At 41.5% G+C, this 18,370-nt stretch overlaps 1 protein-coding gene across 9 annotated transcripts in view; it reads right to left on the reverse strand.

Moving 5' to 3' along the window:
• Positions 1–18,370, reverse strand: part of LOC145347607 (ecotropic viral integration site 5 protein homolog) — a 230,399-nt gene that overhangs the window by 34,189 nt on the left and 177,840 nt on the right. For 8 of the 9 annotated variants that reach the window (XM_080195216.1, XM_080195215.1, XM_080195222.1 and 5 more), the window contains one exon: positions 6,386–6,481. The exons of the other annotated variant lie outside the window; for it this stretch is intronic. In XM_080195216.1, the coding sequence (XP_080051342.1) occupies positions 6,386–6,481 (96 nt within the window). The remainder of the gene's footprint in view (positions 1–6,385; positions 6,482–18,370) is intronic. 9 annotated transcript variants of the gene reach the window in all.

An 18,370-nucleotide genomic window follows, 5' to 3' on the forward strand; every position in this document is an offset into this window, starting at 1 on the left:
CGCCCAAGTCTCCAACCGATCTATATCCTGCTATATCCTCTGCTGGTCCTCATCGCTATCCGCAAATCCACCAACATTTGCGTCGTCTGCAAAGTTACTAATCAAACCAATTACACTTTCCTCCAAATTATTTACAAACAGCAAAGGTCTCAGCATTGGTCCCTAAGGAACGCCACTTGTCACAGCCTTCCATTCAGAAACACACCCTTCCACTGCTACCCTCTGTCTTCTTTGACCAAGCCAGTTTTGTATTCACGTTTACAGTTACCTCCGATCCCATGCAACTTTACCTTCTGCACCGTCTGCCATGAGGGACCTTGTCAAAGGCCTTACTGAAGTCCACGTCGACAGCATCCACAGCCCTACCCTCAATCAATCAAGTTGCTGGTTCACAGCTGGATATACAATGTGACATGGACTTGATCTCCCATGCACGTGACAATTTTGGCCTTTTGATCAGCATGTTGGAGACTAAAGTAATGTACCAGCCTGGTGTAGGAAAGGTCTATCGCAAGTTCGAGGTTTCAGTTCATGAACAGAACCTGTCAGCACTGGATACAAAATTAATTATGAGACACATGCAAGAATTGTCAAAGCACATATAGTTTTTGGCAAACTCCAAACATCAATCTGATAGAGTAACAATCCTGCCCATTCTTCTCTATGCATGCACGACTAGGGCTCCGTACCAGTGTCATGCCAAGAATCTCAATCATTTTCACTTGAGTTACTTTGGTAGATTCTGAAGATCAGATGGCAGGACAAACACCAGACAGAGATGCTCACCTCAGTTGGTGTGTCAAATATCCACGTTATCTTGGTATAGTCACAACTGTGTGAGCTAGTCATGTAGCCAGAATGTTTTGCACTTGCTTACCAAAGCAAATCTTCTTCGGAGAATTAGTGTTAGGGATGCGCTTTCATGGCAGTCAAAGGAAATTCTACAAGGACACTGAAGATTTCACTTAAGTTTCACTGTTGTCTTTGAGTCTTGGGAGAATCTAATCCAGGTTCACTGCATCTGATGCAAACAAACTGTGCCGCCTCCTTTGAAAGCCACGCATATCAGAGATGGAGAGAAAATGCAAGGGAAGAAAATTCCAAGCCAGCAACTCACCCAAAACTCAATTGGCTGTAATATCCTGCCCTATTCGTGCATAACCTTCCAGGCACAGCTCAGCCTTAGCCGTAACTTACGTATCCAGCTACCAAACACCCCAAATGATGAACATGGTCATCTTGGCTCAAAGGGCGAAAAAGAAAATTTTAACACTAGGACAAATTAGGAACGAAAGAACACAGAGCGACAGCTGAAAAGTATCAAAACATATTATCCGTGACAGATACTGCATGAGGCTATGGGATAGGAGCCACTCGGCAAAAAAATTTGTACATTAGTATTGGTACAATAGTGAATTAGCTCCAAGCCTGTGCTGATCATGATGGCCAACACATTTGACAGTTGGCTTCAACCCATGAATTGAAGAGGAAGAACTAGCTGGGTTTAATGCGTCAGACTGCTATCTTGATTCCAGCTAGCTAGAAGACAGAATCAGCTCAAATGATGCTCAGCATAGTTGAATAAATGTCCTAGTCCATACATGTATGACCACCACTTTGGTGATACTATGATCTGTGGTTTCATTTGATAGTAAGGAGCAAACTTGGATTTTGGAGGGCAGAAAATAAATTAATAAAGCAAATAGATACATCAGTTACTATGAGAGTATGCAAGACAAACATCTGAAATAGCAACGTTCCAAGTCCATTCAGGCCTCAGAGTTTAATCTATGATATTCAGACATTAAATAATCCTGAGGTAACTCTTCTACTTCCCATTATGTCGAACAATTAAAAAATTTTCAGTTAAAGTAAAGCAAGCCAGTAATTCTATAACTCATATCATCTTTCTGCAACATTAAAGCAAGAAGTATTGCACAACTAGCTGAGAGTAAATACTGATAAATGAGACCTGCATGTTGCACCACAAGTAACGATATTATAGGACAGTTTTGTAACTGAGATTCAACATATTCTGAGCTCTTTATTTTGGTTATGCCTTTAGAAGCAACTATCACAGGATAGTGTTATTGCAGCATAAACAGAGAAACCATTCATGAAATTGTATCGCTGGCGGGATCTTCTGCTCACACCCAAGTCAATGGACCTTTGAATGGCATGTCACATTTTACGCCCTCACCCCTGGTAAAATTCTGTCCCATGTTACCACTGTGGCTGTGCAATAATTTCCATAGCTGCATAAACTGCCCCCACCTGCCTCCGCCTAACCTAGCTCGAGTAGCTCACAGGTAAAGACACAGTCCGTTAGATAGCAGTGCACCTCAACCACGAATGGAAAATTAAAACATGAGCAGCAATTTATCAACAAACTACAAAATAAATATGGGCTCCTGAGACAGCTTGGTGAGTTGGTGCATTAAGAAGCTAAGCCATGCACTGTGAGGGCTCACTAATTGATTAATGCTGACTTAGCTGTGCTGATCTATCGCAGTCAGAAAGAAGTTACAATTGGCCTCAGTGATGCTGCACCAAGGGGAAGGGGAAGGCGCAGGCGAAGGAGAATGAAAAACCAGTTCCCACCTGTCGTTGCCATCCAGTGACCCCTGCTAGAAGAAAGCATGCGGATATTGAGTGCGGGGAGAACTGGGATATATTGTGATGCCCACACAATTGCTTTGCCCATTAACCTACCTCTCTTGGCTGACCCATAACAATGACCACTTGGGTGAATTATTAGAGGGCGGCTATTCTCTGTGGGACCATATCCGATTAAGGGAATCAAATCTTTGAGAGTGGAAAGGGGAAAAAGATGCACTAAAAGTAATGGCCCACAGTTAACAAGCCTCCCTATCTTAAATAGGGAATATTGGAGGAAAAAGAGTGCTTTTGAATGGTCGCTAGTTTCACTTTTAGTTATAATGTCACCACAATATTTACATAACATGGATCCCATATACTGTTAAAAAGGCATACAAGATCCTTGGTTTATTAATAGAGGTAAAGAGTACAAAAGCAAGGGAGTTATATTAAATCTTTACATATTATTGGCTAGGGCCTCAGCTGGAACACTGTCCAATTTTGAGCATAAGAAATAGGAGCAGGAGTAGGCCATCTAGCCCGTCGAGCCTGCCCCGCCATTCAATAAGATCACGGCTGATCTGTCATGGCTCAGTTCCACATTCCTGCCCTCTCCCCATAACCCTTAATCCCCTTGCCCATTAAAAACCTATCAACCCGCGTCTTAAAAATATTGAGCGAGGCAGCCTCCACCACTTCAACGGGCAGAGAATTCCAGAGATTCACCACCCTTTGAGTGAAGAAGTTCCTCCTCAACTCTGTTCTAAACCGCACCCCCCTTTATCCTGAGGCTGTGCCCCCTAGTCCTACTGTCCTTTCTGAGCGGGAAGAGCCTCTCCATCTCTATCCTATCCATCCCATTCAACATCTTATACGTCTCAATGAGATCTCCCCTCATTCTTCTAAACTCTAACGAGTACAAGCCTAGTTTATTCAGCTTCTCCTCATAGTTCAACCCCCTCAACTCCGGAATCAGCCTAGTAAACCTCCCCTGCACTCCCTCTAAGGCCAAAATATCCTTGCGTAAGTGCGGCGACCAAAACTGCACACAGTACTCCAGCTGCGGCCTCACCAGTGCCCTGTACAGCTGCAGCAAGATCTCCCTACTTTTATATTCAATCCCCCTCGCTATGAAGGCCAGCATCAGGAGTCGCAGCGTCATGTTGCAACTGTACACTACTCTGGTGCGGCCGCACTTGGAGTACTGTGTGCAGTTCTGGTCCCCACATTACAAGAAGGATGTGGAGGCTTTGGAGAGGGTGCAGAGAAGGTTTACTAAGATGTTGCCTGGTATGGTGGGGAGGTCCTATGAGGAGAGACTGAGGGATTTAGGGTTGTTTTCGTTGGAAAGAAGGCGGCTAAGAGGGGATCTTATTGAAACATATAAGATGATTAGAGGTTTAGATAGGGTGGATAGTGATAGCCTTTTTCCTCGGATGGAGAAAGCTAGCACGAGGGGGCATGTCTTTAAATTAAGGGGGGGTAGCTACAGGATGGATGTCAGGGGTAGGTTCTTTACCCAGCGGGTGGTGAGGGATTGGAATGCCCTGCCTGCTGCAGTTGTAAATGCGCCTAGTTTGGGGGCGTTTAAGAGATCTATGGATAGGTTTATGGACGAAAAGGGATTGGTATAGGCTAGTGGGTCATTGTTTTTGTAACTGGTCGGCGCAACATCGTGGGCCGAAGGGCCTGTTCTGCGCTGTAATGTTCTATGTTCTATCCCATTTGCCTTCCTGACTACCTGTTGCACCTGCAGGCTGGGTTTTTGCGACTCATGCACAAGGACCCCGAGGTCCCTCTGCACTGTCGCATGTTGCAGTTTTTCGCCACGTAAGTAATAGTCCTTCCTACCAAAGTGGACAACCTCACATTTGCCAACATTAAATTCCATTTGCCAGTTCCTGGCCCATTCGCCCAGCCTATCTAGATCCTTCTGCAGACTCTCCACACCCTCTGCACAATTTGCCGTTCCACCAATCTTGGTGGAGCATCACACTTTGGGAAGGATGTCAGGGTCTTGAAGAGAGTACCAAAGCTAGAGAAGCTGTGTCTGCTCTCCTAAAAGAAGAGGATGTTCAAGGAAGGTTGGACAAAGATGCTCAAATCTCTGAAGGGTGTTGATAGGGTAAAGAAAGAAAAACTGTTTCCAGGATGCAAGGGGTTAAGGTAATTGGCAAAAGTGTCAGTAGTGAAATGAGGCAACTTACATGAAGGGAACTGGATAAATATTTGGAGGGAAGAAAGTTAAAAGGCTGTGAAGAAAGAGCAAGGCAGTAAGACTAAATGAGCTGGCACAGGTATGATGGTTCAACCACCTTCTGTGCTCAGATTCTAATTCAAAGTTATAAAAGAAACAGGTAGACATTCAATGATGCAAAATTGTCAGTATCAAAACTGCATTGTATTCATGCAGCAAAGCTGCATCATTGTGCTCCATGGAGTCTTGGGATTGAAATCTCTGCCCATGATCTTGCACAGCCTACTTGTCCCAATCTTGGCTCACATGGAGAGAATGAGCTCCTGGGTGCTTCCCATGAAGAGTGGTTAAAAATAGAATGGCGCGTGATTCTGGCAATTCTCGTGCAACTCCCAATGGTCAGTTTTAAAGTTACACTAGCAGAGATCCGGGAGATAGCAATTTACCCAATCTCTTAGTTAGGCTGCAGTTGTACATAGCAGAGCCCAAATCAGATAAATGTCTCATGTTAGATTAAAAAAAGCAAGCCTACTGGCTCAGTGATCTAACTCAGTGAATAACTAAACCACAGAGATCAAAAAGGTCCCAGCTGCAGTGCTCAGTTAGCCCCTCTTAGCCAGGGAAGTCAGTAAGAGTCAAGATCCTACAATTGGCCATATAGTCATTCAGGAGGGAATACTGGATGTGATTGACCCTATGATCACTATTCGGCTACCGCTGCTGGGAGTGCACATATTCACTCTGGTTGGGGATGGGATTGGTCTCATCTGTGATACAAATCTTCGTTGAATGGTTGAATAATCTGCTGGTGCTGACAGTCAAGGCTCAGATATGTGAAAGGCGCCTTGTGTGAGGTACAGGATGATAGTTGCCTAATGCCCGTGGGATCATATCCCAGCAAAAAGTAAATTCCTTTAGGGGAGCTTGGCAGGGGCAATGATTTGTTGAGAAAGATTACAACAAAATAAAAATCCAACTAGATCTTATTCCAAGCAGCATACTTGGTTTAGCACTGAAATAATCTACACTACAATATCTACTCACTGGTCACTGCAGAATTGCAGAGATCATTTCTGGTCATGAGGTTTATGTATAAAGTCTCTTTTAATGTAAACACATCAAATCTGGTTTATTTTCCTTTCATCAATGTTCAATGATGTCTGACAATCATACTCTGCTGACTAAAAGTTGTCTCAAATATAGAAAATCACAGTAGTTCAAGTAAAATTTTAGTCACAGTAATCATGGCCATAGGAACTGGCACTGAGTGAAAAAAAATCCCACAGTGACAACCACCTTAAACTGTTACTCAACTATGACAATGAAAATTACATAGGAATGATAAATAAACAAAATACATCTATAAGAGCAAGTTAACACTGCAGGGGAAAAAAAATGAGGAAAGGGAAGATAAGATAAGGAATGTTGCTATCTCATGAAGTTATATGCTAATAAGTTCAAGACAGAAAGCAGCATGAGTAGATTTACATCAGTGCCAGCTGCACTTTTCAGAGGGCAGGATTTGTATAAGAAAAAATGTGTTATAGATAATGGAAAAGATTAACAGAAAACTGAGATTTTATCATTTACCTCATTTTTCAGCTCATCTATCTGATCCTTTAGCTCTCGAATATATTGGGTGGAGTCTGAGTTGTTAAGTTGGCCTTTAACTTTACCCTCTTCTTTCTAAAATGGAGAAGATAAAACTTACAACATTTGCCCAAGTCCCTGTTAAATCAGGAAAAAACAAATGACATATTTGTTCACTTGAAAAAGTACATTTTCCGTAAAATATTGGTTAGTTTATTACACTTATTCACAACACAAGCTAAAAACAGAACAAGCTGAAAACTGTTCTGCTCTACTGTGAAAAGAAAGCTGTTCAAATTGGAACATCCCACTCCCCATCACGCAATGGACAGAACAAGATATTGTTCATAAGCACTGACTGTCTGTGTAACTCATGTAACCATGTAACAGTGCTGAAAAGATCATAATTAATGATCACTGAAGTCACATGAATCAGTTATTGGATTCCATCACATACTGCAGAAAACGCAGGTCTTCATTATAAGAGCAGATTTATTACCAAATTTATTTTTAAGCTCTATTTTAGCCAACATTTTATAATTAACAGCACTGTTAACCCTCCTCTACCCACTGTGCCACGAGACTTCAGACTATAGTTGATTATACAAATGATTATGTTTCATCAGTGAAATGTACAAGCATGTACTGATCAAACATTTCCTCTATATTGCATCATGCTTTTATTCTTTTTCCTTTGTCTTTTTCCAAGTAGATGCAAGATGAAAACATCAGATTTGGAAACAATTATTGCCCCTGCATGCATTGCTAATCATGTGCACATAGGGTTCAGAAAATATAATACACAATAAAATTTTTCCTTTTTGCATTTATGCTGCTTTTTTGGGTTTATACTTTTGCTTAGATCACCATTAACCTGGCTCTGTTTTCCCATTTTTTAATCAATGACTTGGAGGAGGGGGCTGAAGGGTGGGTCAGTAAATTTGCTGATGACACCAAGATTGGAGGAGTAGTGGATGAGGCGGAGGCTGTCGTAGGCTACAAAGAGATATTTATAGAATGCAGAGCTGGGCCGAAAAATGGCAGATGGAGTTTAACCCTGATAAGTGCAAGGCAATTCATTTTGGTAGGATAAACTTGAATGCTGATTACTGGGTCAACGGCAGGGTTCTGAGGAATGTGGAGGAATAGAGAGATCTTGCAGTTCATATCCACAGATCTCTGAAGGTTGCCACTCAAGTGGATAGAGCCGTGAAGGCAGCCTATAGTATATTAGCGTTTACTAACAGGGGGTTTGAGTTTAATAGCCATGGGGTTATGCTGCAACTGTACAGGACCTTGGTGAGACCACATTTGGAACACTGTATGCTGTTCTGGTCACTTCACTATAAGGAGGATGCGGAAGATTGGAGAGAGTGCACAAGAGATACCAGGACGCTGCCTGGTTTGTAGGTTGGTCTTATGAGAGAAGGCTGAGGGAGCTGGGGCTTTTCTCTTTGGTGTGGAGGAGGATGAGAGGCAATTTAATAGAGGTTTATAAGATGATGAGAGGGATAGATAGAGTGGACGTTCAGAGACTATTTCCTCAGGTGGATGTAGCTGATATTAAGGGGCATAACTACAAGGTTCATGGTGGGAGATATAGGAGGGATGGCCAAGGTAGGTTCTTTACTCTGAGTGGTTAGGGTGTGGAATGCACTGCCTGCTGTGATAGTGGAATCAGACACTTTAGGAACTTTCAAGCGGTAACTGGATAGGCACATGGAACACACCAGAATGACAGGGAGTGGGATAGCTTGATCTTGGTTTTGGACAAAGCTTGGATAACATCGAGGACCAAAGGGCCTGTACTGTTTTATGTTCTATCTATTTATCTTTGACAAATTTTTCACTTGGGTTTGGTTATGGGTTTTCTCCCCATTCTTTATACTTTTCATCTTCCTTACTCAGAATTCTTGAGACAGACTTAAAAGACCTGCAGAATTCATATTGCCACAAGATGGCTTCTCAGAATATTATGTAGCGTGTCAGCGTTGGACTTGGGTAAACACAGTAAGAAGTCTCACAACACCAGGTTAGAGTCCAACTTTATGTCCCAAGGCATGGTAAATTGGGGAGAACATGCAGACTCTATGGCAATGGATGAATGAACACCGCTCAACAATCACCAGGTAAGAGACTGTTCTCTACCTGTTGGGGAACACTTCAGTGGTCATGGGCATTCGGCCTCTGATCTTCGTGTAAGTGTTCTCCAAGGCAGCCTTCATGACACACGGCAGCGCAGAGTTGCTGAGTGAAGACTGATAGCCAAGTTCTGCACACAAGGACGGCCTCAACCAGGATCTTGGCTACGTGTCACACTATCTGTAACCCCACAGCTTGCCTGGGCCTGCAAAATCTCACTAACTTTTCTGTCTGTAAACACTACACATCTTTTTAACCCGTGCTTAATGCTCTCTCCACTCACGTTGTCTGTACCTTTAAGACTTGATTAGCTGTAAAGACTCACATTCCAATCATTATTCATGTAAATTGAGTTTGTCTCTTTATATGCCCTGTTTGTGATCAAAACACATGTTCCGCACACATGAGGACGGTCTCAACAGGGATCTTGGGTTCATGTCGCACTATCTGTAACCCCCGTGACTTGCCTGGGTTTGCAAAACCTCACTTACTGTACTGTCTGGAGACAATACACATCTCTTTAACCTGTGATCAGTGCTCCTTCCACTCACATTGTCAGCCACTTCAGGTCTTGAACAGCAGGTTAGGTGTAAGGATTCGCATTTTAATCAGTAATCTCTAAACTGTCTGTGCTTTATATGCTCTGTCTGAGGCGAGAACTCTCCATTCACCTGATGAAGGGACTAACCCCAAAAGCTTGTGAGTCTATTATCAAATAAATCGGTTGGACTAAAACCTGGTGTTGTCAGACTTTTTACTGTGTGATCAGAATGCCCACCTACCTGATGAAGGTACAGCCAGTTCCGAAAGCTAGTGGCGTTTGCTACAAATAAACCAGTTGGACTTCAACCTGGTGTTGAGAGACTTCTTACTGTGTTCTCAGAATATTGGAAGCCATTGTGACATTGTGAATACAACAAATTCCTTATTTATATCCATGCTTTTCAGTGGGAAGTCAGTGGAAAAGAAGAATCTTCGTGAAACTGAGAGTGCCAAAATGCATTAGCAAAATATTTTGTCAATATGGGCAGACCATCAGCATAGAAGGACAATATTCCAGGGTATTATAGTATGCACTCCCAGTTCATGAAATAGTCTGCATTTATCTACAGGCAGAAAGGAAAGCAAAACAAAATTTTGAACCAAACAGTTCTGCTGTACTTCTGGTACTCCTTTTGAAATATGTTGATGGGCTTACCTGTCTTACAAAATCTATACTTGTGACTATCCTTAAGTTATGACACAGTCTTTAGAAGTAGCTCTGTACAATCCATTACATCCTGCGGGGCGTTGTGCCCAGGTCATTATTACATGCTACTTGGTGGCAATGAATTGTCATCGAAGGAGATCTAGACATCGAACTACCAATATAACCTTTATAAGGAAGCCACATGGACCCAGAAGGAGTTAAATAAAACATCTGATCAAACTGGACATAGGATTTAAATTGAGGAGGCAAAATTTTCCTTGGATTATAAAATCAAAGAAAAAATACTTTGAAATGATCGAAAATGCTGGAAAGCTCAGCTCTTAGGAGCCATACAGATGTAACTCTGTTTCTCTCTCCACAGATGCTACCAGATCTGCTGAACCTTTCCTGCATTTTCTGTTTTTAGTTCAGATTTCCAGCATCTGTGGTATTTTGTTTTTACTTTGACAAGATACAGGTCATTAGCGTGCCACTATAGGAGCTAAAAGAATCCTCAGTATTGTTAGCATATTGACATTCAGAAGTACAAAATGAGTTTAATTTTCTTTTTCACGAAACATCCTATTGTATTAAACTCTGATTCTAAATATACTCCTTTGATCTCAGGAAACCACTGTCAATGTGGGATTGGCCATAATTGTCCAACTTCAGATAATCAGTATAGTTGACCTGATTAAATTGGAGGCAGCACAGACTTCTGGGAATCAGTGTTGCGTTGAGGTTTTCCCCTCGCTAAACTGATAACAGAATGCAATTACAAAGCTTCCTAGTTGGGAACATATGGCTTACAGGTGCCGGTTAGAACTGTAAAGAGATGTCAGAATCTAGAAGTAATGACCTCCCTCTTTCTATGCATTTCAGGCTTCTCTTGATGGGATTTTGCTTTCCTTTAACACTGTTGAAGTGCTTACTTCATTGCCCCACTGTTCTCTCCCCAGGTATTAAACCAGAGATATAATTACCTGCGCTGTATCCAGGTCAGTATTGAGTACTGCATTCAATACTATCAACGCCTCACTAAAGGCTACATAATGACCCATTATAAACATGTGTAGCTGAAATTTCTGCTTTGAGGATGATACACCGGCAGGAAGGTAGGTATGCAGTGGGGGGGGTAAGATTTGGTAATGGGGTTCCAATCATGGTGGTGATAGGTACGATAGGTGAGGGAGACAGGGTAACTTAAAGGACTAGGGAAGAGCGTTCCACGCATCCTGGCCTACAAGCAGCATCTGAAAAGCTGCTGGATCTGACCCTTTGCACCTCTCTTCACATGCTCGGTTTCTGATCCTTGAAAAAACCAGTCCACAGCACTTAAATTTTGCGACTCTTTAAATTTGAGGCATATAATCTAATGCAAAGTCTTTAAATTATGGACTCTCCTCTAGTTCAATCATTGAATCCCTACTGTGCAGAGAGAGGCGATTTGGCCCATCAAATCTGCACCAACCACAATTCAAACCTGGCCCTATTCCTGTAACCCCACATATTTACCCTGCTAATCCCCTAACACTAGGGTCAATTTACCATGGCCAATCAGCCTAACCTGCAAATCTTTGAACTATGGGAGGAAACTGGAGCACCCGAAGGAAGCCCACACAGACATGGGGAGAACGTACGAACTCCACAAAGACAGCTACCCAAGCTGGGAACTGAACACAGGTCCCTGGTGCTGAGAGACAGCAGTGCTAACCACAGAGCCATTCAACCCCCAAACAGCTCTGTTACAAGTAGAAGTGGGCACCTTCAAGATGAGTTGAGCTAAGGTTTCCGAATTGTCAAATGTTAGCATCAATTATTCAAACCCCACCACCACCACCCCGCATTTCTCTTCACAGCAGACAGGTAGGGAAGCAAGAGAAATTTCTCCCTGGAAACCTTTTCATATCCAATTCAGCAAATTACTGGTAAGGGCCCAAAGCAGGTACCTCTGGAAAATCATGAGGGACTTTAGAACATGTATGTTCTAAAAATAATTAGCCAATCATATCATATAAATGGCTGCAGCTCATCTTCACAAATTGTGGCCTATCAGCATACCTTCCACAAAACCTTGTTAACCTAATATTAAAGCTTATTTATTTATTAGTCACAAGTAGGCTAACATTAACATTGCAGTGAAGTTATTGTGAAAATCCCCAAGTTGCCATATTCCGGGGCCTGTTTGGGTACACTGAGGGAGAATTTAGCATGGCCAGTGCGCCTAACCAGCACGTCTTTCAGACTGTGGGAGGAAATCAAAGCACCCAGAGGAAACCCACACAGACATGGGTAAAACATGCAAACTCCACACAGACGGTGACCCAAGCAGGGAATTGAACCTGGGTCCCTGATACTGTGAGGCAGCAGTGCTAACCACGACGCCACCGTGCTGCCCTTTAATATTCACATATTAAAAACCGATTGAGCAACTAGGTTTAAGTTCCATTTAAGTAAATATTTCACTAGAACCTAGAAGATAGTCATTAACTCGTGTGAACATAGGATGTGGTTTCCTTCTCTTGTAGTATGTGCAAAGATGTGTGGTGTAACAGGTCAAGCAAACTGTAGGGATTCATGGGTTCTAAATTAATATCTTTAACCTCTCCATTTGAGATGGGGTGCTGACTGCAACTTTAATATTAAATATGACTACTGCTCTGCATTAGATTAAAATACAATTTGATTTATGTTAAGAGGCTTTTTGGAAACCTTTTTTGAATGATTTGTCTTTACAAAGTATGCTAACAATGGAGGACCACTTCTAAACAGCATATTCAAAAGGGGCCTTATTTATTAGCAAGTGGGGGATGGTGAAAAATGTTGATGTTAAAACTACTTAAGCCATAGCAATTGTTACATCAGAGTTGAAGCAAAATAAAGAATGCACCAATAATAATGCATTATATAAAATGCACCATTTTAAGAAAGCTAATTTTAAAACAGTGAGAATAGAATTTGGTGGAGCATTGGAGGGAGTGGGGGGAGGGAGAGATAACTAGAGGGAATGCTTAAATAATTATCACATTGAAAGGGAAATAACGAAACTGAATTTCTACAGAGCATTTTACTTTACTGGGATGGCAGAGAGCATGGCATACATCACTACAGTTGATGAGTTGTTCACGAGATGAGGGCTCATGGGATTGGGGATAATATATTGGCGTTAATATAAAATTGTTTAACAGATGGGAAACAGTAGGGATAAGTGGGCAGGCTGTGACTAGTGGAATGCCACAAGGATCAGTGCTGGGGCTCAGCTATGTATAATCTATATTAATGACACTGACTTTTACTGCAAGGGAATTCAAGTGCATGAATAAATAAGTCTTGCTACAATTGCACAGGCTTTTGATGAGAGCATATCTAGAATATTGTATACAATTTTGGTCTCTCTATTTAAAGGACATACTTGCACTGGTGGCAGTACAGCAAAGGTTCACTAGATTGGTCCCTGGGATGAGTAAATTGGGACTATATTCTCTGGAATGTATAAGTATGTGAGATGAACTCTCAAAACTTCGAAGTTTGAATTGACTTAACAGGGTAGATACTGAGAGATTGTTTCCTATGACTGGGGACCACCCCCCACCTATGACCACCTGACAAAGGAACAACGTGTTCCAAAAGCTTGGGGCGTTTGCTACAAATAAGCTTGTTGGACTTTAAGCTGATGTTGAGAGATTTTTCTATTTTACCCCAGTCCAACGCCGACATCTCCACCTTATGCAATGCCACAGTCAATTTCTTCATAGCAAGGTCACACAACTGCAATGAAAGGTATACAAAGGTACCACTTCTGAGATTTGCTGGAGGGATAACGTTGGTCAGAGTACCACTTCCCTCACTCTTTCATTCATGGGATGTGAGCACCACTCTTTATAGTTATATTGCCCATGTTTATTACCCATCTTGAATTGTCAAGCAGCCCTCTCAAATCACTGCAGCCCTTTCAGTACAGGTACACCTACAGTGCTGTTAGGGAGTGAGTTCCAGGATTTAGATCCAGATATAATGAAGTAATGATAATATATTTCAGGTCAGGATGGTGTGTGGTTTGGAGGAGAATTTGAAGATGGCAATAGTCCCATAATCCTACTGCCCTTGTCCTTTTAGGGGTGCAGATTGCGGCTTTGCAGGGTGTTGTTAAAAAAAAATGGCAAGTTGCTGCATTGCACTGCAATCATATTATGCCTTGATGCAGGGAATTAAGTTTTGAAGTGATGGATAGGCCAGGCTGCTTTGACCCCCTGGATAGTTTTGAGAGCTTGAGCATTGTTGAAGCTGCATGCATCCTGGCAAATAAAGAATATTTCATCACATTCCTAACTTGCATCTTGCAGTTGGTGTAAAAGGTTATGAAGAAATTGGAAGTCACTTGCTGCAGAACACCCAGTTTCTGATCTGTTCTTGTCTGTCACAATGTGTGTCACTGACCCAGTTAAATTTCTTGCCAATGATGATTCCAAGATGTTGATGGTTCAAATGGTACTGTCACCAAAAATCAAGGAGAGCTGGTTAGAATCATCCTTATTCAAGATGTTCAATACCTGATACTCCTGTGGTAAATTTTTGCTTGCCACTTCTCAGCCGAAGCTCAAATTATTCTTCAGGTCTCACTGCAAGAGAACTTGCACTACTTCATTGTCTGACGAGTTGCAAATGGAACTCAACACTGAACAACTATGGCTGATTGCCAATCTGGCTTTATGATGAAGGGAATGCCACTGTTGAAATGGATAAAGATGATTTGCCTCCAAAAACCATAATCATCTTCCTTTATGCCAGGGAGACCCCAGCCAGGGAGAGTTTCCTCCCAACTGCCATTGATCTCAATTGTAGCAGGGCTTTTTGGTGCTACATTCGGTCAAGGACAGTCTCACACACACCTTCTCTGGAAATCAACACTCCTTTGCCCATATTTGGACTAAGACCATAATGGGGCCAGGGGTCAAGTGGTCTTGGTAAACTCAAACTGACGGCAAGTGCTTTATGGCAATGTCACAATCCCGTCAATCACTTTGTTAATGACTGAAAATATGCTGATGGGGTGATAACGGCCATACTACATTTGTCCTTTTTTGTGGAGGAGACATCCAAGCGTATTTCGACATAGTTGGGGAGATGCCAGAATTGTAGCTACACTGGATCAGGTTGCTACAACAAGTTCTGAAGCACCAAACTTCAGCACCATAGATGGGATGTTGCCAGGGACACAGATTTTGCCATATCCGTTTTGTTTCTTGATATCATGTGGAGCAAGTCAGACTGGCTGAAACTGGCTTCTATGAGGTGAGGATCTCAGGTGAAAATTGAAATGAGTCACCCACTTAGCCCTTCTGGCTAAATCCCATGTGGAAGGTGGTGTCCAACAATGCATTGCTGCAATAAAGTAACAGTCTTTATCATGTGTTCACGTCCTGGTGTCGGCCCTGAACATGTAACACTGTGACACAGAAGCAATAACGCTGCTGCAGTGCCAAAGCTAACCTATTGAAAGAGTTGCAAATTAAATATGAACCATGTAAGAGTTAAGTTATAGGTCACAGACCCAGATGGTTATAGAGGAACATTAACACTACAAAATAAAATGCAAGTACTTCAAAATTTGCCAGGAAACCAAAAAGGACAAACATTAAAAAAACCTCAAATAAAAACTGCTTAAAAATATCCAGGATTAAAAGTTGAAATTGAAAATGGAATCCATAGGAAATATGGAGGAAAGATGTTTTCATTTGATATGCTCAGAATGGACAAGGTATGAAAAACACATGGTGTTCTGTAGCAGCAAAAAAAATACAAAGTGAAAAGGGTAAGGTGAAAATTTGTAATTTTTGCTGTTGAACTAATAATTTTCACTGCTGGCTCAATGGACTTTAAATGACTCTCTCATTTCCTCCTAGGACAATTTAAGATAGAGTACTAGAATATTAAAAGATACAGATGCAAGGTAGTACAGTCAAAATTACTTGGGAGAATAATGGTAGAAACAGAAGAAATTATTGCTGAAATTTGCACATGTCAGTGGCAGGAAAATGACACCAGAGTTTATAACTTAAAAAGTAAGTTTGAAGCCAAAATGGATTGGGACGAGTTGGTTAAACAGGTAATCTGGTATAGGAGGCATTTGACAATATGCCATGTCACAAACCACGCTAATGTTACCAGCGAGGGTGAACCAACTTGAAACAATGACATATGGTGGTGTTTAATTTGTTTGAATATTTTTAAAGTTTAATTATTAATGTCACAAGTAGGCTTACAATAACACTGCAAAGTTACTGTGAAAATCCCCTAGTCGCCACACTCTGATAAGTACACTGAGGGAGAATTTAGCAGGGTCAATGCACCCAACCAACACGTCTTTTGAACTGTCAGAGGAAATCAGGGCACCCGGGGGAAACCCAAGCAGGCATGGGGAGAATGTGCAGACTCTGCACAGACTGTGACCCAAGCTGAGAATTGAACCCAGGTCGCTGGCGCTGAGGAAGCAGTGTTAACCACCGTGCCGCTCCTAAAAGCCGAGTGAGGAACGTATCCAGTCTTATATAGCAAGTGTTAAACAATATTTATTAACTTTTTCTAAAAGCAGGGTTTCTAAATCATTTTCTAAATTGCTTAAAAAGGAAAATACACATTAAAAGGACTACATGCATAACTTAACATATGTGGTTTATGTTAAAATGATCCCTTGATCCAAATACATACGGACTCATTAAGACTTCCTTTTCCCCAGACAATATCCAAATTAAATAAATCTACTTGTCACATCCAGCTTGTTGTTACCACACAATAGATGACCCAGTATTGGAGACATCTTTTCCTGATCCAGCAAAGATATTTAAACTGCCGTTATGAAGGTTTCTTGCAATGTCTTGGCTTTGAGACTTAGGTGTCATACTATGCCATCTCTTGAGAAGTAAAAGATGTTACAGGATCCTTTGCCGTGAAATGGGTTCTCGCCAGCTGGCTCTAAGTGCCAGACGAGCTTCTGGCTGCGAGGTGTGGACTAGCATGTCTGCTTCTCAGACGGGTAACAGTTAAACCCATTTGTTATTTCAAACTCGAGAGTTAGCTGTTCACTTATTTCAAATTATTTTCTTTTGTGGAGCTTAGCATTTCTATAACCCTGAATCATCGTCATTTAGTAAGCTGTTTCTGCTCAGGGAACTTAACATTTCTATAGCAATCATCTAGGTAATCTGTTTCAACTTCTAGAACAATGCACATTTGATCATCTTTGGTTGCTCTCAGGCCTTTGGAATGATCTGATATCTTTACAGGCTTGTCTGCCCCTGGAAATACTTGCTGTTACTATAGTTAGGCAGATTTCTACCTTTCAGGCCCTTTAAAATTACTGTTAATGTTTCTGCTACGCAAATCCTTGATTGTCAGAAAATATGCAAAAGTGCTGTTAATAAAGGGTAATTTTGGTCCTAATTAGACAGGTGGCATCAGCTGAGTAGCCTCAAGGAGAAACTGTTTTAGACAACATTTTAAGTGTGCACGCTGATATTATTTCAATGCATGAAATAAAACGTTCACAGAAAAGAGATATTTACAATGATTCTGCAACAACAGCCCCTTGCACTTCACTCGCACCTTAAAGGTAGCAAGTCACAAGAAACATTGTAAAATTTTGACTAGTCACAGAAGGTGATGTTAGAGTATGTATCAAAGAAGTTGGATTTAAGTCGCACCTTGAAGGTGAAATGAGAAGCAGGCACACAAGGAGACTTAGAGAAGGAATTCCAGGGTTTAGGGACAAAGCAGTTGAACATACCTTCCAGTGCTAGGGTTATGAAAATCGAGAACACACAAAACCCATGTTAACAGGTTACAAATTAACTTAAGTATTTGAGGATGCATACCGGTATCAAAAATAGCAAACAACTGGAAAATGAAACTTTTTTTTTGTTTTTATTCCAATTCAATCAAATCAAGTCCAATTCAGAGTCTCAACAAGTTGGGACGTTCCCGATCCAAGCTGACAAGACAGGGCTCTCACCTCCTGTTTTGGGCTTGATCTTCATGATCCAAGCTGATTGGAGTAGGCGTAGCTCCTCCTCCAAGGCTTGATCTCATCTGCATCTTAGCCAAAAGGTCAAGATGCCACTTTTAAAAACTGCTTCAAATGAAGCTAAAGTGTAACCTAATGATTCCAACCAAGCACAGCATGTTGGTATTACACTTGATCTTAGCCAAAAGGCCAAAAAGCAATAAACAAGTTGGGAAAAGGCTTTGGTGGAGTGGATAATCAGACACGAGATGTAATGCCAAAGTGAAGGATAGCACATGCAGAAAATCCAAAGAATACAAACCAAGAGACTAATACTGACCATCTATAAACATATTGATGAGACCACTGTACCAAGCATGAAGTAAAAGGGATAATTAGCAAATGATGGAAATCCAAAAAAAAAGGAAATGCTAAAATGACAGCAGGTTAGTCAGCTCAGCATCTTTCAAGGGAAAACAAAAACTGTTGTTGTTTTGGGTGTGTACCCTTTGTCAGGCTATGAAGTTGACGCATTAGCCTGACACTACTGGCATCTTTATGAGATGTACACCTCAGTCTCAAAATACTGCTGCCTCTTGCAACATATCTGGCAAGTTCCTGGTTGGCTGCATAACTTCCTGTTAGGCTATCAATA

Source organism: Carcharhinus amblyrhynchos, chromosome 9, assembly GCF_965287045.1.
Source record: "Carcharhinus amblyrhynchos chromosome 9, sCarAmb.v2.hapA, whole genome shotgun sequence".
Lineage (NCBI taxonomy): Eukaryota > Metazoa > Chordata > Chondrichthyes > Carcharhiniformes > Carcharhinidae > Carcharhinus > Carcharhinus amblyrhynchos.